The following is a 15,096-nucleotide window of genomic DNA, read 5'->3' on the forward strand; positions in this document are numbered from 1 at the left end:
CTCATTCCATGTAGTCTGGGCCGCACTGGGGAGAGGTTCTTTACTATGGAAGAAGAACTCTGAGGACTTAAATCTCTCCCGGCTGCATCTGTAAGATGGGGATAATAATACCTTGTCTGCCAGGAGCCTGGAAGGGCTTAGTTATTATTTGTACAGTGCTTAGAGATCCTCGGATCAAAGGGGCGATACAAGCAGAGCATATTTTAAATTTTGATCTTTAGCTGCCCCCTGGGAAGCATTCATGCTTCAACACAAAAAGATGCCACAATAGTGTCTTAAGAAGGGCAGGGAGAAAAAAAAACAGCAATTTCCTTGTCTCTCTTGCTTGCTCATTAGGTTTCTCTCCTCTGCTCTGCCCTTTGTAGATGCACTAGGAGCTGAGAGTTAACAAGCTTCGCAATAAACTCTGGCTTCCTAGACAGCCTCTATTAAGATGGGCGAAAAATGGCTCCTTTGTTCAGAGCTCTCATCAGAGAGTCGAGTCTCTGTCTTTAAACACCTCTGCCTAGCTCGTCTCCCCTCATGAAAACCGACAATGACAAATGGCATTATATCGAAGCAGAGAAATATGCCCACAGTGGCTCCGGCAAGCCATAGAGGTCCTCCTTAACTGCATCTGCCAGGTCTGCTCCCACGTCTCTGGGTGAATGTAGAGCCCCACAGAACCATTAACAGTGTCTCCACATGGTGTCACTGTTCAGATTCAAACTTCAGGGGGGCTCAGCGCCTGGGTTTTCGTGATACAAATGGGGGATATTTGGGAAGCTGGGGTCAAGGCCCCGAGTCAAAGTTCCCCCAAGTTGTGATGTGCTCAGGGCTGGGGTTTTGGATGGGGTTCAGCGCCTGGGACCCCACTTGTATGGAACATGCAGTCCCCTGATTTGCAGGCACATGGGATGCTTCTCATACCCCCAAAGAGAGCAGCGCGGGAACCAGTATTTCCATTTCATGGGAAGTTCCAACATTTTGACGTTTGTTTTTTGTCATGGAACCAAGTGTCAAATTTCAGGAGTTTTCCGTGAAGTGAATGTGGTGGGTGGAGGGGAAGTGAATGTGGGGGGATAAGGGGGAAGTGAATTTTGAGGGTGGGGAGGGGAAGTGCCATTTCAGATCTTTCAAAACATTTGGTTTCAATTTTTTAAATGTTTTATTGTAAGGTTTCTCCTTTTCGACCTGAGCAGCTAGTCAGAGTTCAGGGCCCTGGGGATGTTCCAGCTGGAAACAGAAACTGATGGTGGCTGGGATTTTCTTGGATGCAGCCTTATTTACAAGAAAGGAACAAAACTCTACACCTCTGAACACAGAAGGACCCAAGAACAAAAGGAGCAGTTTCCGAGCTAACATCCCCCATAATTTTTTAGCCAACATTAGACCTAAAAATGCTCCCTGGCTTTTTCTAAGGTCACACTGGGTTTACAGCTGCTGCTTGGCTTCCTTGCCTCTCCATCTCTCTGTTCTTATCTGTTCCCAGTTTCTGTCTCTCTCTCTCTCTCTGTCACACACACACACACACACACACCCTCCCTACCCAGAACAATACTCAGCCAAAAGCTCCTGGATGGGTTCACATACACCTTTTGTTTTAGATGGGGGCTTATGCTTACAGTTATGATAATTAAAGGGCAAATTCACACCTATCAATCTCAATGTGATTTTAATTCAACCCATAACAAGGTTCTCACAGCTTGTAACAATATTATAATTTATAATAAAAAAGCAAAATGCATTGCCAAAGGAAGAATCAGAGAAGATTAGGGTTGGAAGAGATCTCAGGAGGTATCTAGTCCAACCCCCAGCTCAAAGCAGGACCAACACCAACTAAATCAACCCAGCGAGGGCTTTGCCAAGTCAGGCCTTGAAAACCTCTAAGGATGGAGATTCCACCACCTCCCTAGGTAACCCGTTCCAGTGCTTCACCACCCTCCTAGTGAAATAGTGTTTCCTAATATCCAACCTAGACCTCCCCCTCTGCAACTTGAGACCATTGCTCCTTTTTCAGTCATCTGCCACCACTGAGAACAGCCGAGCTCCATCCTCTTTGGATCCCCCCTTCAGGTAGTTGAAGGCTGCTATCAAATCCCCCCTCACTCTTCTCTTCTGAAGACTAAACAAGCCCCGTTCCCTCAGCCTCTCCTCGTAAATGATGTGCCCCAGATGCCTGATCATTTTCATTGCCCTCTGCTGGACTCTCTCCAATTTGTCCACATCCTTTCTGTAGTGGAGGTGCAAATACCCATCACATGACACTGGTGGGGCCCCAAAACAGCTACCACCGTCCAGTGCATTCAACTAATAACACATGCAGAGTTTCTGTTTGCAGATCTGTGTACTAAGATGGCAGTAGAAGCACTAAGGGTTATTACCATGGCATTGTAGCTGGTACATTTCCATTTCTTCCAATCGTCGCAGTCTTAGGGAAAATCACCGGGCAATGCCCCAGCCTTTTGCTCCTGGGAATGGAGCACAAACCCAGCATACGCCTTACTCTGTGTCACACTTGGCCAAGGCAGGTTGCTGCCCGAGGCTGACTTCATGACAAGTCTGTTTTCTCACAGACCTCGCCGCTGGGTTTGAACCTGCCATTCCCCTGGGGGCGTCGCTCCGAGGTTCATGGTCAGGCTTGTGGTCAGCACTGACTATGAGGTAGTGTCTCCAATTGCTGGGTTAGAGGTTTCGCCTCTGGCATTGTTCAGTGTGGTTTTCTATCTGGTCACAAGCCAAGTGTGAAGTGAAGGCCTCTTTTGTCTCCTGTAAATAAGGGACCGGCCAGGGTTTTCTTTCAAGTGCCTCACAGTGGCCCTTTATAGAAGAAGCCAGTATGGGGCACTCGCACCACTGACCAAAACGTGACCTGGAGCCTACACCAAAGGTTTGTCGAGGCTCAGTGAAAGTGGGGGTCACTTCTTCCCGTTATGTGAGGGGAAGGTGGGAGGACTAGTGCCGCAGATGGCTGGGTCGGCTGCCTGCCATCCTGAGGGCCAGGAAAACACCAGCTACAGTGGACTAGTGTTTGCAATGGAACTGAAGTCCCAGGCCCAGCTGGTGAGCGGCCTGAAGGGCTGGATCTCAGTTCCCCCACTTGGGGAATGAACCGCAGGCCAAGTTGTGGGTTCGACTCCCGCAGTGCAACAGGGTAAGAGAGTCGTAGCGTAGCTCCTGACTCTAGTTAGGGGCCAGGTTATGGATAATTCCACCTCAGGTTAGGCTGGGTTTTCTTGGTCTTTGTCGTAACTCCTCTTCTGAGCCTTTCGAGCTCTGCTCATTTCTTTATTTTCCTGCTCACATCTGAAGATAGCCCCTCTCCCGTCGCAACTGCCCTTAATCTTTGTATCTGCCCCTGGAAAGCCTCTAAAGAGGGATCCAGGAAGATGACCCGCCAGGAGTGGCAGAAGGTCCCTAAAAGTGGGGGGGGAGGAGCACTGGCACCCAAATTGTGACCCCATCCCCTGCACAGCCCCTTCCCCCCAAGGCCCTGCCCCCGTACCGCCCCTTCCCCCAAAGCCCCATCCTTGCGCCACCTCTTCCCCCCAAGGCCCGGCCCCCCGCTCACTCCTCTCCACCCCCTCGCCCCCGTCGCGCCCCCTTACAGCTGTAAAAAAGTAGGAGGGCCATGGTCCCCTGACTCTCCCTTCCAGTGCCCCTGTGGCCCAAAGCCCCAGAGCTCGGTTGACACTGGTTTGACATCCCCTCAGCTCCACTAAGCTCAGCAGAGTCACTCCTGATTTGTATGAGGCTATGTGAACCAGAGTCAGGCCCTAACGCTGAAAACAAGGATGTAAAGGGATAACTGCAGCTACTGTGCTCTCTGTTGAAAGAGCGATCCCCGGTTTGCATTGTGTCTGGCTCTCCGGGTGGGAGTTAACGCTCTCCCCGGTGGATTTACTGCCCTATTGTCAGGCCAGGTTTTAGACAGACAAATTGACACCCAAGCAATGAGACCTGTGGCATATTAAGTTTCCTGCATGAACAATTTTTGTGTTTCCACCCCCCACCCCATTGTGGGTCTTTGTCGCATAGTGGGGCCTTGGCAGGTTCAGAGGTACAAGTCGCCCCTTTACCAGCCTGTACACGAGTCTGGTAGCTCCCAAGAGCTGTCGAGGCCAGTTAAGGCTGCTTCCGGGGAAAACTGGCGTCCTTTACTAGTGCAACACCAACCCTGTGCTCAGCATGACCCAATAGTTACAGTCCCTGCCATGAATATCTTCAATCTCAGCTAGGAAGTGCAGGAGCTGGGGTTGCATCAGGAAGCCCCGTTGGGTTATAATTTGGTGGTGGCGTGTTGACGTCTAGTGAGCATCATGGAAGAAGAAGGGTGGAGGTTGGGTGAACTCTAACAGGGACGTTCTGGGCGGGGACAGCCCGGAGAAAGGAGCGGAGACGGGAGCGGGAGAAGGACACAAACAGACACCGGAGGTGGGGGTGTTGGCAGAGCAGCGGTGGCGGGCAGCAGGAGCTTTGTCTGCTGTGATCCTGGGAGCAGGGCAAGCTTCGTTGTGTGGATTGTCCCGGAGGGGTAACTCTTGTGCAGAGGATGGTGCTCATTCCCGGATTAGTTCCTTGTCTACACTCGCACGGCTTTGCTGGTCGAGTCACACCAGTGTAGCTACACCAGCAAACCCTACTAGTGGAGACGCAGTGTATACCAGAAAAGAGTTCTCTTGTCGTTATCGCTTATACCATTTCCCCAGACACAATAAGCGATCCCAGCAAAAGGTCTTTGTCCACTAGCGCTGCACCCACACTAGAGACCTGGCCAGCTAGGGTGGTGGGGTTTTTTCACTTCTAACCAATTTAGCTATGGCATAGACCTGCATCATGCCACATATCCGTGGGCAGCTGTTCTGCAAATACAGCAAAGGCCTTTGGCGAGGACGCTGGGGCAAAGTCAAGGGCCCGGCACGCGCTCCATACTCCTAGGAGGACAGCAGCTGGCTTTCTGCTGGGACACTCAGGAGCATTTCCATTCACAGTGGAGCCACCAGCCTCAAAGGGTTTCAGCCGGAGCTGCCTTTACTCATGCCGCCACGCGCGAAGTGAGAAACGCACCGTGATTTTTATCCAGAATGGTCAAGTGTTTCCAGTTGTCCTTCTCTGCTGGAACTCAGGGAAGGTGGACAGGACAAAGGGAGTGGAGGATAGCTCAGTGGTTTGAGCATTGGCCTGCTAAACCCAGGGTTGTGAGTTCAATCCTTGAGGGGGCCATTTAGGGATCGGGGGCAAAAATTGGGGTTTGGTCCTGCTTTGAGCAGGGGGTTGGACTAGATGGCCTCCTGAGGCCCCTTCCAACCCTGATAGTCTATGAGTGAGCTTAAGTGGTTAGAACAGAGGACTGGGAGACAGGACTCCCGTGTTTCCTTTCTTGGCCTGTGAACTTGGGTCAAGTCACTTTAACGGCTCTGGGCCTCAGTTTCCCCATTGGCGAAACTGAGGCTCTTGGCCAAAGAACACACAATGGAGATGAAATCAGCGTTTGGTGTAAGTGAGTCGTTGGTGCAAAGACTCACTGGGATGGGCCAAGTGCATCCTGTGTGTCAGTCTGCGGGGCTGAACAGAGTCACATCAGCAGTAAATGTTCCCTGGTAACACTGCACAGTCCAAAAGTCTGCTGGGTATTTTCCCTGAAAGGCCTTAAAACACAGAAATGCTCATCCCGATGCCGGGGATGCGGCATCCGTGCTGACACTTAACCCAGCAAATTAGTAGAGGGCTCAGTCTGTGGTGCTAATAATTACCAGGAGTTATTAATACCACCCAGGCTCACAGTCACTGCTGATCTTTCCCAGTCACCTTGGCCCGTACTCATGTAAACAGCTGTCACGATGGCCCCGTCAGCCCGGCCTCTGGCACGCAGCGCAATGGAGAGGGGACGAGCAACTGCATCTTTCTAAGCAGCTGGATGACACAGTGACCCAGGTCTGGACACAAAAGCCAGCCCCAAGCTGTGGGGGAGAGGGGGCTTGGCAGCCATCCAGGGACCTGTGCAAAGGAGTTCCAGCCTGGGAAGGGAGCGAAGCTGCCCCGGTCGGCAGGACGGGCTGCTCTCTTTTAGGGGTGGCTCTGGCACCTGTTGGGAGATGCAGCAGAGCGTTGCTGTGATTGAACGGAGCTAGAATGACACATGTCTGTCCCCAGCTGGACTGGACGGAGCCCTCCCCCAGCCGGCAGCCCCTGCAGCATGAGGCTCGCTTTGATGAGAGATTTCAGCTAGTGGACCCAAGCAGTTCTGTAGCCTCTGGCACCGTCCACTGCCTTTGCAAGGTAGTCCAGAGACGGCCCAGGAAGCAGAATCTTCTCTGCACAGATATCACCCCCGCTCTCCTGCCACCAAGCTCTGCTACAGTCCCTGGTCGAAGGCTTCCTGAGCCATTCTGCTGGCTGCTAAGCCTGGCCCTGGAGCACTTTGGACTGTGGTCCCTGAAACTGAGCAGGGCCGGGGCTGGCCGGCAGAACCAGAGGGGAAAATCAACAAACCTGCTTTCTGCTGGAAACCGCGGCTCGGTCAAACCCGAAACCCATCAGACGTTGCGTCGATTTCAGTGACATTTCAATTCAGATAAAAACTGGGGAAAGGCGCATTCGGACAGGGTCCAAACAGGCCGGTTCGAATGAACCATTTCAATGGCTCGGTTTGGAACAACTCTTGGTTCCGTTTTTTATTTTGTGCTGTATCGCATACGGTGAAACATCAAAAGTCCAAATCAACACCAAACATTTGATTTTTTAATTTTTTTTGGTCAAAACAAAACATTTTGATTAACCCGATTTCCCCCTCCTCCAGCAAGCTCCCCCGGCCAGAGCTTGGCTGGGAGACCTCCAAGGAAAACCCACGATGCAAGAGTTCTAGGGATTTATTTTTTGGTTGCTCTTTCCGCAGAACAGGTGGTGAAGTATGTCCCTGCATAGTGCTGCTGGGCGGGCCACTCCAGGTCCCTTGTGCTTGTTAAAAATCCTACTGGACTTGTCCTAGCACTGACACAAGTATCCTAGACAAATTCCATTTTGGGTGATTCCGTTCTGCCTCCTCTGTGCTTCCTACTGGATATGGCATCCTTCACTTCCTTATAGTGTTACTTTGTGCATTTATACACTGCCGTGCCCCACTCCAGAGGCAGCTGCATTTCGGTGGTTCCTGTATGTGTCATTTGAAAAGTGATTTGGGAGGATATCTCTGTTATTAAAGCCCAATGCACAAATCAATCCAAACCTCTGAGCCGTTCAATTCAGAACTCAATTTCAGCGTGTAACACCCCGGTGGTAATTCAGCAGCTACTCTTCTTTTCAAAGGGGCACGTTTGAGGACATAGGGAAAATAATTGGCTGTCCCGTGGTTTGTGATGTGCTTGTCTCTTCCAATTGCCAGTGTTTACTTTTAGGCAGATTATGGGCTTCTCTCTGAGGAGGAAGAATCAGCTTTCATTGATGGTGTTTTGTTTTGCTTTGAATTGTTTTCCATGAATTACAGCATATTGAAAACTGACCTTCTCCTTCAGAGCATCGTTGTGGGTCCACACCCGTTGTGCTTGGCACTGTACAGATATGCCGTATGAGAGCATCCCGTCCTCAAAGAGCTTTCAGGTGAAACAGGCAAGACACAAGGGGAGAAGGGCTAAGCCCATTGAAGCCAATGGGAGTTTTGCCACTGATGACAGTGGGTCAGGATTTCCCGCAACAGCTGGATGAGACCAAAAAGGCCTTGGCAGGGCGGAGTAGGATGGGGTAGCAAAATATAATAGGATGCTTTAGCCCAGGCCAGCCGTGAGTACCCTTGTTGTCTCCAGTGATTGCCGTGCGTATCTTAGGAGAACCTATTCTCAAGCATGAGGATTGATCAGTTTCAGCCTCAGTGTGGGATCCCTCCAGGCAGTGAAGGGTTTTGCTCTGGGGCAGACATTTCCCCCCAGCTCGTCTGTACCTTTGGCCTATGGGAGTGACGTTCTTCCTCCGCTCCCCTTCCAGATGCAGCAGCTGTAGACATGGACCCGTTTGATGGGCAGACGTTGGCTGAGGCACTGAAGTGGTACCTCCACGATCTCCCGTGCCCTGTGATCCACCCAGCAATATACAGCGAATTAATCTACACTGCTCAAGGTAATCACCCCATTTGCTTTGCCTGGCTGCTTTATGGGCGGTGGGGTTCTTCGAGCTTCATCATGGGAAGGCTTGGTAAACGGGCCATCACTGCATCTCGTGATGAGTCGCTGGTGCTACTGAATATAACTCGATCTGGAGTGAGTGGTGGGGCCCACATCTGGATCCAGACTGGGCTTAGGTTGAAGGGCTGGAGTTCAGGTGTGTGGTTAAGCCAGAGCTAGGGCTCGAATCAGTATCCGATTAGACGGTGTCAGACTTCCTCTAGCTTCTCTAGCGGCGTGTGGATTTCAGGCAAGCGTGGGGGAAATCTCATGAGATCAGTTGTTCCCCTGAGAATTCCACTATCCTCCACTGCATCTAATGTCAGTCCCTCTAGTTTAGGATCCCCCCTGATCCAGAAGAGTTAGGGGTGGGTTTGGATCTGGCGGTTCCCTGAAATGTATAGCAGATTCCATCCATGGAGAAAGGGCAGCAATGCGTCTCCAGGTAATGCTCTTCAGGGAGAATTTCCTTCTCAGGTTTCCTTCTCTCTCCTGTGCTTGAGAAAAACACAGAGATGTATTTTAATGACCCCAAGAGGTTGGGATAAAGGCTTAATGTCTCGTCCCAAGCACAGCGGCACCCCCTCCCATCCCACTGGGCTAATGGATCAGGAAAGATGCCCTCACTGAATCACCCTTGCTTCTACCCTGTGGGCATCTCACAGTTCTTTAGAGGTCTCCCTCTAAAGAGCCTAATAAACCCAGCTGATTGAAGTCAGTCTTGCTTAGCGTGTGATAGCTGAGAAGGAGCTGAGATGAGGTGCCGTGGCTGCAGGGCAGGCTGCATTGCCAAGGTTTCCGTCCCAGTAAATTGTCCCGATGTAATCCATCCTCAGCAGTAGAGTTGGGAGGCCCCATCTGAGATCGGCCCCCCTTGGGCTAGGCACTGCACATAGGCAGAGAGCATGCATCGAGAGCCATGGTAGACAGTCCCTGCCCTGGAGAGGTTATAATCGAAAGAGACGAGACAGACAAATGGTGACCAGAAGGGAGCAGTAGTATCCCCGTTTCAAAGGAAGTTCAGGGAAACCAAGTGACTTGCCCAGGGTCACCCGGGAAAAGAAAGGGATTGAACCCCAACCACCCGACTCCCATTCGCTTTCCCGTTCCCAGTTGCTGCTTTCATCCTCTGGCCACTCCAGTTTACTTGAGCCGTGGCTTCCTGTTAGCCAACACGCCGAAGAAGCTGAATCTCAAAATGAGCAGAACACATTGCTTCCCCCATCCTCCCTTCCTAACAGGCATCATCAGGCTTTGTCCCTGTCTCCCAGTCCATAATAATCTCTTCAAGCGGCTATTCGTAATGATCCAACTGCCGGGGATGGATGGAGCGCATGGAAACACCCACCTCAAGTGTTAGATCAAGGTCAAGAAATCGATTGCCATTAAAAGCGACATCCCCGCCGCCCCTCCCTGCCTCATCCATCATTTGTCACGCCGCCGGCGACCTCTCGACCCGCTGGCATGGAAGAGCCTTTAGGAAAGCACACACCTCCCCGGAGCCCATAGTCCCTGCTGTATCCATCACTGGGATGACATCGGGGGATGGACGCAATTGGCAGTGGCCTGCTGGTAAAACATTAAATAGCCACGGAGAGCCCTTCACCCGAAGAAGCATCGGTTTCTCTTTAGATTCGTTCTTCAGTCCTGGGTGGATGCCCTTCCTTATTGCAGCCAGTCTGTGAAAGAGAATAGACTCTAAGCCAGGTGCAAAGCAGCTACTTGCTATTGGCCTAGCTGCTTAGTTACATGTATCGTTGAGATTTAGAGGTAATAATGGGCCAAATCCACCCCTGCTGTCAGTGGAGTTACCCCAGGGATGACTGTGGTTCACCACTAGCCTTTCGTCCCAAAGGAGCCCAGAGTGCTATACCAACAGAGATCAACACATTACATCTCTGGATCACTTCGCACACGGCTGAAATGCAGCCACCTCTGGGGCGGGACAGCAGGCAGGCAGAATGCACTCCAGTTTAGGGCAGGAAGCAAACACTGCGCAGCCCTTTAGGAAAGGGCAGTGACAAAACAAGCACCAATCCAAACCACTGCCATGATTTTGTCTTGTTTCCCTTCTCCGTTGCATCGTCTGTTGCCCAAGGGAGGCCCCAGTGCTGCAAACCCTCCCTCCTGGGACTAGTTCCGTTCAAGTCAGGCGTACAGGCTATTCGCGTAAGGAAGGTGTTTTCGGAATCAGGGCCTCCGACTGTAAACTCGGCAAGGCAGCGACTGAGTGGCCAACCGGCGGCTGGTGTCAGCTGTCGTAGCTCCATTAAAGTCTAGCGAGCCAGGAGAGTTGACACCAGCTCCAGATCTGTGCCTTTACTGCTGAAAAGCAGCAAGAGATCGGCACTAAGAACAGAAATGATCGCTCTAAAACTAACCGGCACAAACCATGCCCGGCCTGCACCACCCAAGGCCTCATGGGGACGCTTCCAGTAGGATTTTCAGCAGGGTTTCTTTGTTTCCTTTTTAATCTCAATTGAAAAGAAAGGGTTAAAGGAACCTGAAAGCTTATTGAGGAATCAGGCGCATATGGTATCTCCCCCGCCCTTCATCCACCATCCCTGTCCCCAACACACAACTCCCTCCGAAACAGCCACATGGACAGCAACGACTTTAGCATTACTAACAATTGCAGCCACTGCAGATGTGCTCCGTCCGGCAGCTTTTCGCAGACATTCAGTAAATGCAAGGGGGCCGACGGTACTGAGTCGACAGGTCAGTTGTTTGGCTGTATGACGGTATGGGGCTAGGTTGGCTGTGTTTTTCTGAGTCTCATGGGTCAATCAAGCCGTCAAGCTGAGAACACGGGAGAGGCCCCCATCAGATGCAGAGCAAAGAGGAAAACTGGTGACGGGGGGAAACTGGGTCTTCCGCTGATGACCCAACTTGTTGCAGAGCGCCCTGTGTGTTGTCCCTGCCTCTGGCTCGATCCTGGGCTCTAGTGGATGTAGTGTGGAAGGGGTGGGGTCTTGGGTCAGGCCAAAACCAAGACAGGCCATGATGTTCAGCTCTGAATCCGAGCTCCCTCAGAGGCAGGGAGATTTTCAGACCTGCCGAATCAGGTGGGTCATTCCCCAGGAAGGCTTGGGCTCCTCAAACTTCAGGATATCCTGTCCTTCCACGGGACTAGCCACAAACTCCAGTGCAGAGAATCGCAGGCCCCCTGCCAGCTGCTGGAGTGTCTCGGGTGGGCACTGTGCTTCTCAGAGGGACAGGACATGTTCCCTGCTGGCTCAGGGGCTGCTGACGGAGAGGGGGGCATTGCCCTTTCTGGGATATCCAGCACTAGCATGGGTGCTAGGCCCACTCACTCCTTGCACTCCGGGGGGTGCGAATATACCAGGCCTGCAACTGAGTCCTCAAACAGACACCATAGTCGAGGATGGGGATTGAACCTAGGGACTTCAACACCAGAAATCACAGGCCTCGCCCACTTGCACTAAGGAGGAGCTCTCTCTGCAATGGGGACGTAGCAGGCTGCTATTGTCTGTTGGCCCAGCCACTAATAGACATGATCACACCCAGCAGGCCAGTGGAGCACACAAGGAGTGAAAGGCTGCAGCAGCATGCTGGGTGAGGGAAGGCTCCTTGCTCCCTTACCCTGGCTTCCCCTCCTGCAGATCCGTGCAGAAACCAGCCCAGCTGAGCTATGCGCACAGAGGAATTCGGGAGTCTGGTGGTGCTTCTACGGCAGGCAGTGGTAGAATTCCTAAATAATCCTCTCCCATGACATGAGTCATAACAAACAAGCTCTCCGCATACCGGGGCTGAGGCATTTCACAATCCCCCAGCATCCGAGTGCTGTTCCTTTGGATTGCGCACCACAGTCAACCAAGCCAAACACCGCGAGTTTCCACCCAGCAGCAAAGAATCTAAGCGCTGCCCCTGGGCAGAGACGTGAAACCACAGCCACTTGTGCCCGTCTCCGGTGGTTATCGGGGCAGAAGCTAGAGATCCCTCAGCAGTCCTTGGAAAATACCCCTGGGATAAGCCCAACACGCCTTCCCTCAGCGAAGCCAGCTAATGTCCAAGGATGCAAGTGAGCTGAGCCTGCATCGCCGGCATCTAGCCCTTTGCCGAGACGCCTTGAGAGTTACACGCCCTGGAGAAACTAATTCTCTTCTGCCCTAGAAGTAAAGAATAGTCAGGAAAATACAGAGCAGAAGGCCTGGTTAGGATCTGAATCTGGACTTTCTAGTCCATCCCATTGCAGGGGCAGGAGCAAACGTTCGGAAGTGTTCAGAACCGGGACTCTTGGTTAAGGACCTTTTCTTATAGGACTGATCCTCTGCTGGAGTGACACGTGACTGAGCAAGCAGAGCTCCTCAGGGCTTGGGTCCTGAGTTCTAATCCCTGAATCCTGAAGTCCTCACTCACTTTTTATTCCTTGAGGCAAAAATTCGCACTGACTTCAGTGCAAGATTTTTCCTGAGCGAAGGCTGATGACTGCAGGATTTACTCCTTAGCAAACGCTTGGCAGGGCGGGCTTGACTTGCCTGCCTCTGGGACGGGTACACGTGTGTCTCCTAAATAACGGCGCCCAGTGACAAAACCAATGGCACGTCTGAGAAATTCACCCTGCGCTGAAGGCAGGAGTGAGGCTCTAACCTTATCTGCCCTGGAAGGAAGCACAAATACAGATGGAAAAGGCAGTAAGCCGTGTCCATACACCACTGCACAGCCCTCGTCTTCTCTCTCGTCCATAGGCACCAGAACGGGTGGCATTGCCTCAAACGCCGAAAGGCTCTAGGCGCAGAGCCGGTGTGCCCTGGCCATGCCAGAAGTCCCAGTGGCTGCCAGGTCCCTGAGCTTCAGGCCAAGGAAGAAAGCATTATTACAACATTTTAGCTCGAGTGCCTGGGAAGGTTTTACTGTAATCTAGTCAACTTTTGGCTTTATATGGGCGTAGAAAAACCTCTGCTTTTTAGCTCAGGATGTTGGAAGCCCCTTTCAAAGGTCTCTGCAAGCATTTTTGGCCTGCATTGGATTGTTACAGGTTAGGTTTTATTTGAATTTTTCATTCAAGCAACCGGCCAAGTGCTTATAACTGGGAAGGTCCGGGCAGGCAGAAATCTTCAGTTCATCCAGCAGCCAGGCTGGGCTCCAAAGACCTTCTAAGTGATTTCTAAGAGAGAGAAAGCAGGGCCAACACCAAAGAGCAGAATTTCTTCTTTCGGTTTATAAACCCCCACCAGCGTATCTGAGCACCTTGCACATGGGAGTGAATTATCCCCACCACACCAGTGTGAGGTTGGGAATTGTTATCTCCAGTTCACAGGTGGGGAACGGAGACACAACGTGACTTGTCCCACCTCACGCAGAGTCTGGGATAGAGATGAGAATTGGACCTTGGACTCCCAAATCTCAGTCCAGTCCTCCTCCGCCTCTACTGTAAGGGGATCTTTAGCATGGAAACCCTCACTGTGAGCAGGCAGAGCGAGCTAGCTAGCTGTCTGCGTGGCGAATATTATTTCTATTGTGGTCGCATCTAAAACATACTGGCTGCTTGCCAAAAGGAAAGGAAGACCCAGTCCCTGCCCAGAAGAACTGATAATCCCACGATGGTGTTTCTAAGGGATCTATCAGCTGGGGACCTAAAGTGCTCTGGAATCCGTTACCTGGAGCAGCATGGCTCCGGACGCCCACATGCAGGCCAGGTAGGAGGGTGCTTTAAGCCATCTCCAAGCAGTGGCTAGGGTGGCCTTCCCCAGCAGTGGAATTTCATGAGCTTATAACAAAAATTCAGGCTCGGACAGCTTAAAAATGGTGCCTCCAGCCCCCCTCTGAGCACCTTCCCCCTTGTTTTGGGCTATCTGTGATCTTGTACACTCCAGCCAGCTTGAATTCAACCCTATCCTTTACCCAGGGTGGAAAATCTAGACGCGGACAAAGCCCTACGGGGGTACCGTGGGGAACTGTCTTGTACTGACAGGGGCTGGGCAGGATGACCTCGCAGTGCTTTCCCATCGTTTGTGCATCACGCCCTTGAGTGCTGTATTAGGATGAGCAAGTGAAGCTGTGTACGAGGATTTAACAAGGAAAGACTTAAAAATCAAAGGGCAAACATTGCAAGTCTTTGCGGGGGCAGTGTAGCCAAGTGGGTACAGCACTGGGCCTCAGGAGACCTGGGGTCTTATTGCCAGCTCGGCCACTGACCCACTGGGTGACCTTTTGCAGGTCACTTTCCCGCCCCATGCCTCAGTTTCCCCATCTTTAAATGGGGGTAACGATCCTGACCTCCTCATTAAAGCGCTGGAAGATCGGGAGATGAACGGTGCTAGATAAGAGCTGGTGAGTATCCGTATAGATCCCCTTTTGCTCAGCCCTTACTCCTCAGCGTGCGTTTTGCCTGGCCAAATGCTGAGTCAGAATCTCAGCACTGTCCCTGCAGCTTCCGAAGGCCAGATGTGCAGAGGAAGTCACACCCCCACGTGGCTATTGTACCAGATGTTCTGGGGCTGCAACGCCCCATCAACCAGTCGGATCCATCTAGTTCACAGTGCCTTCAGTCTCCCCACTGGCTCTTGCAATGGGCTGAGTGGCCACGCACACCTCAGACCTGCCTGCTCTGCCCATGAGCACGGCCCCTTGCCGAAGCGTTCGGAGCAGAGCAGCCAGGGAGCTGGCCCTTAGCTCAGGCTATGGAAGCACATGCTCCGAGCTCCAGAAGGCTAGGGTGACCATCCGTCACGTTTTTTAAGGAACAGTCCCATTTTGGGGGACTTTTTCTTAGATTGGTGCCTATTACCCCCCACCCCCGGCCCGTTTTTTCACAGTTGCTATCTGGTCACCCTACAGAAGGCCCACGTTTTGTTCCCCACAGGCCGGCTCTCTAGAAGGGTCCTGGCAGCCAGAAAGAACTTCCCTCTGCTCGATGCAAAGCCCTGAGTTATGGCTGTGCTGTGCCTGTTGTCTGGTTTTTCTGGCAGCTCTGTTTCTTGGTGACTGTGGGCGAGTTTAT

At 52.0% G+C, this 15,096-nt stretch overlaps 1 protein-coding gene across 1 annotated transcript in view; it reads left to right on the plus strand.

Annotated features, from left to right (window-relative positions):
• PIK3R3 (phosphoinositide-3-kinase regulatory subunit 3) overlaps positions 1–15,096 on the plus strand; it is a 353,494-nt gene that overhangs the window by 137,079 nt on the left and 201,319 nt on the right. The window contains exon 4 of the mRNA XM_077823539.1: positions 7,957–8,088. Within this exon, the coding sequence (XP_077679665.1) occupies positions 7,957–8,088 (132 nt within the window). The remainder of the gene's footprint in view (positions 1–7,956; positions 8,089–15,096) is intronic.

The sequence above is a fragment of the Eretmochelys imbricata genome, chromosome 8 (assembly GCF_965152235.1).
Source record: "Eretmochelys imbricata isolate rEreImb1 chromosome 8, rEreImb1.hap1, whole genome shotgun sequence".
NCBI lineage: Eukaryota > Metazoa > Chordata > Testudines > Cheloniidae > Eretmochelys > Eretmochelys imbricata.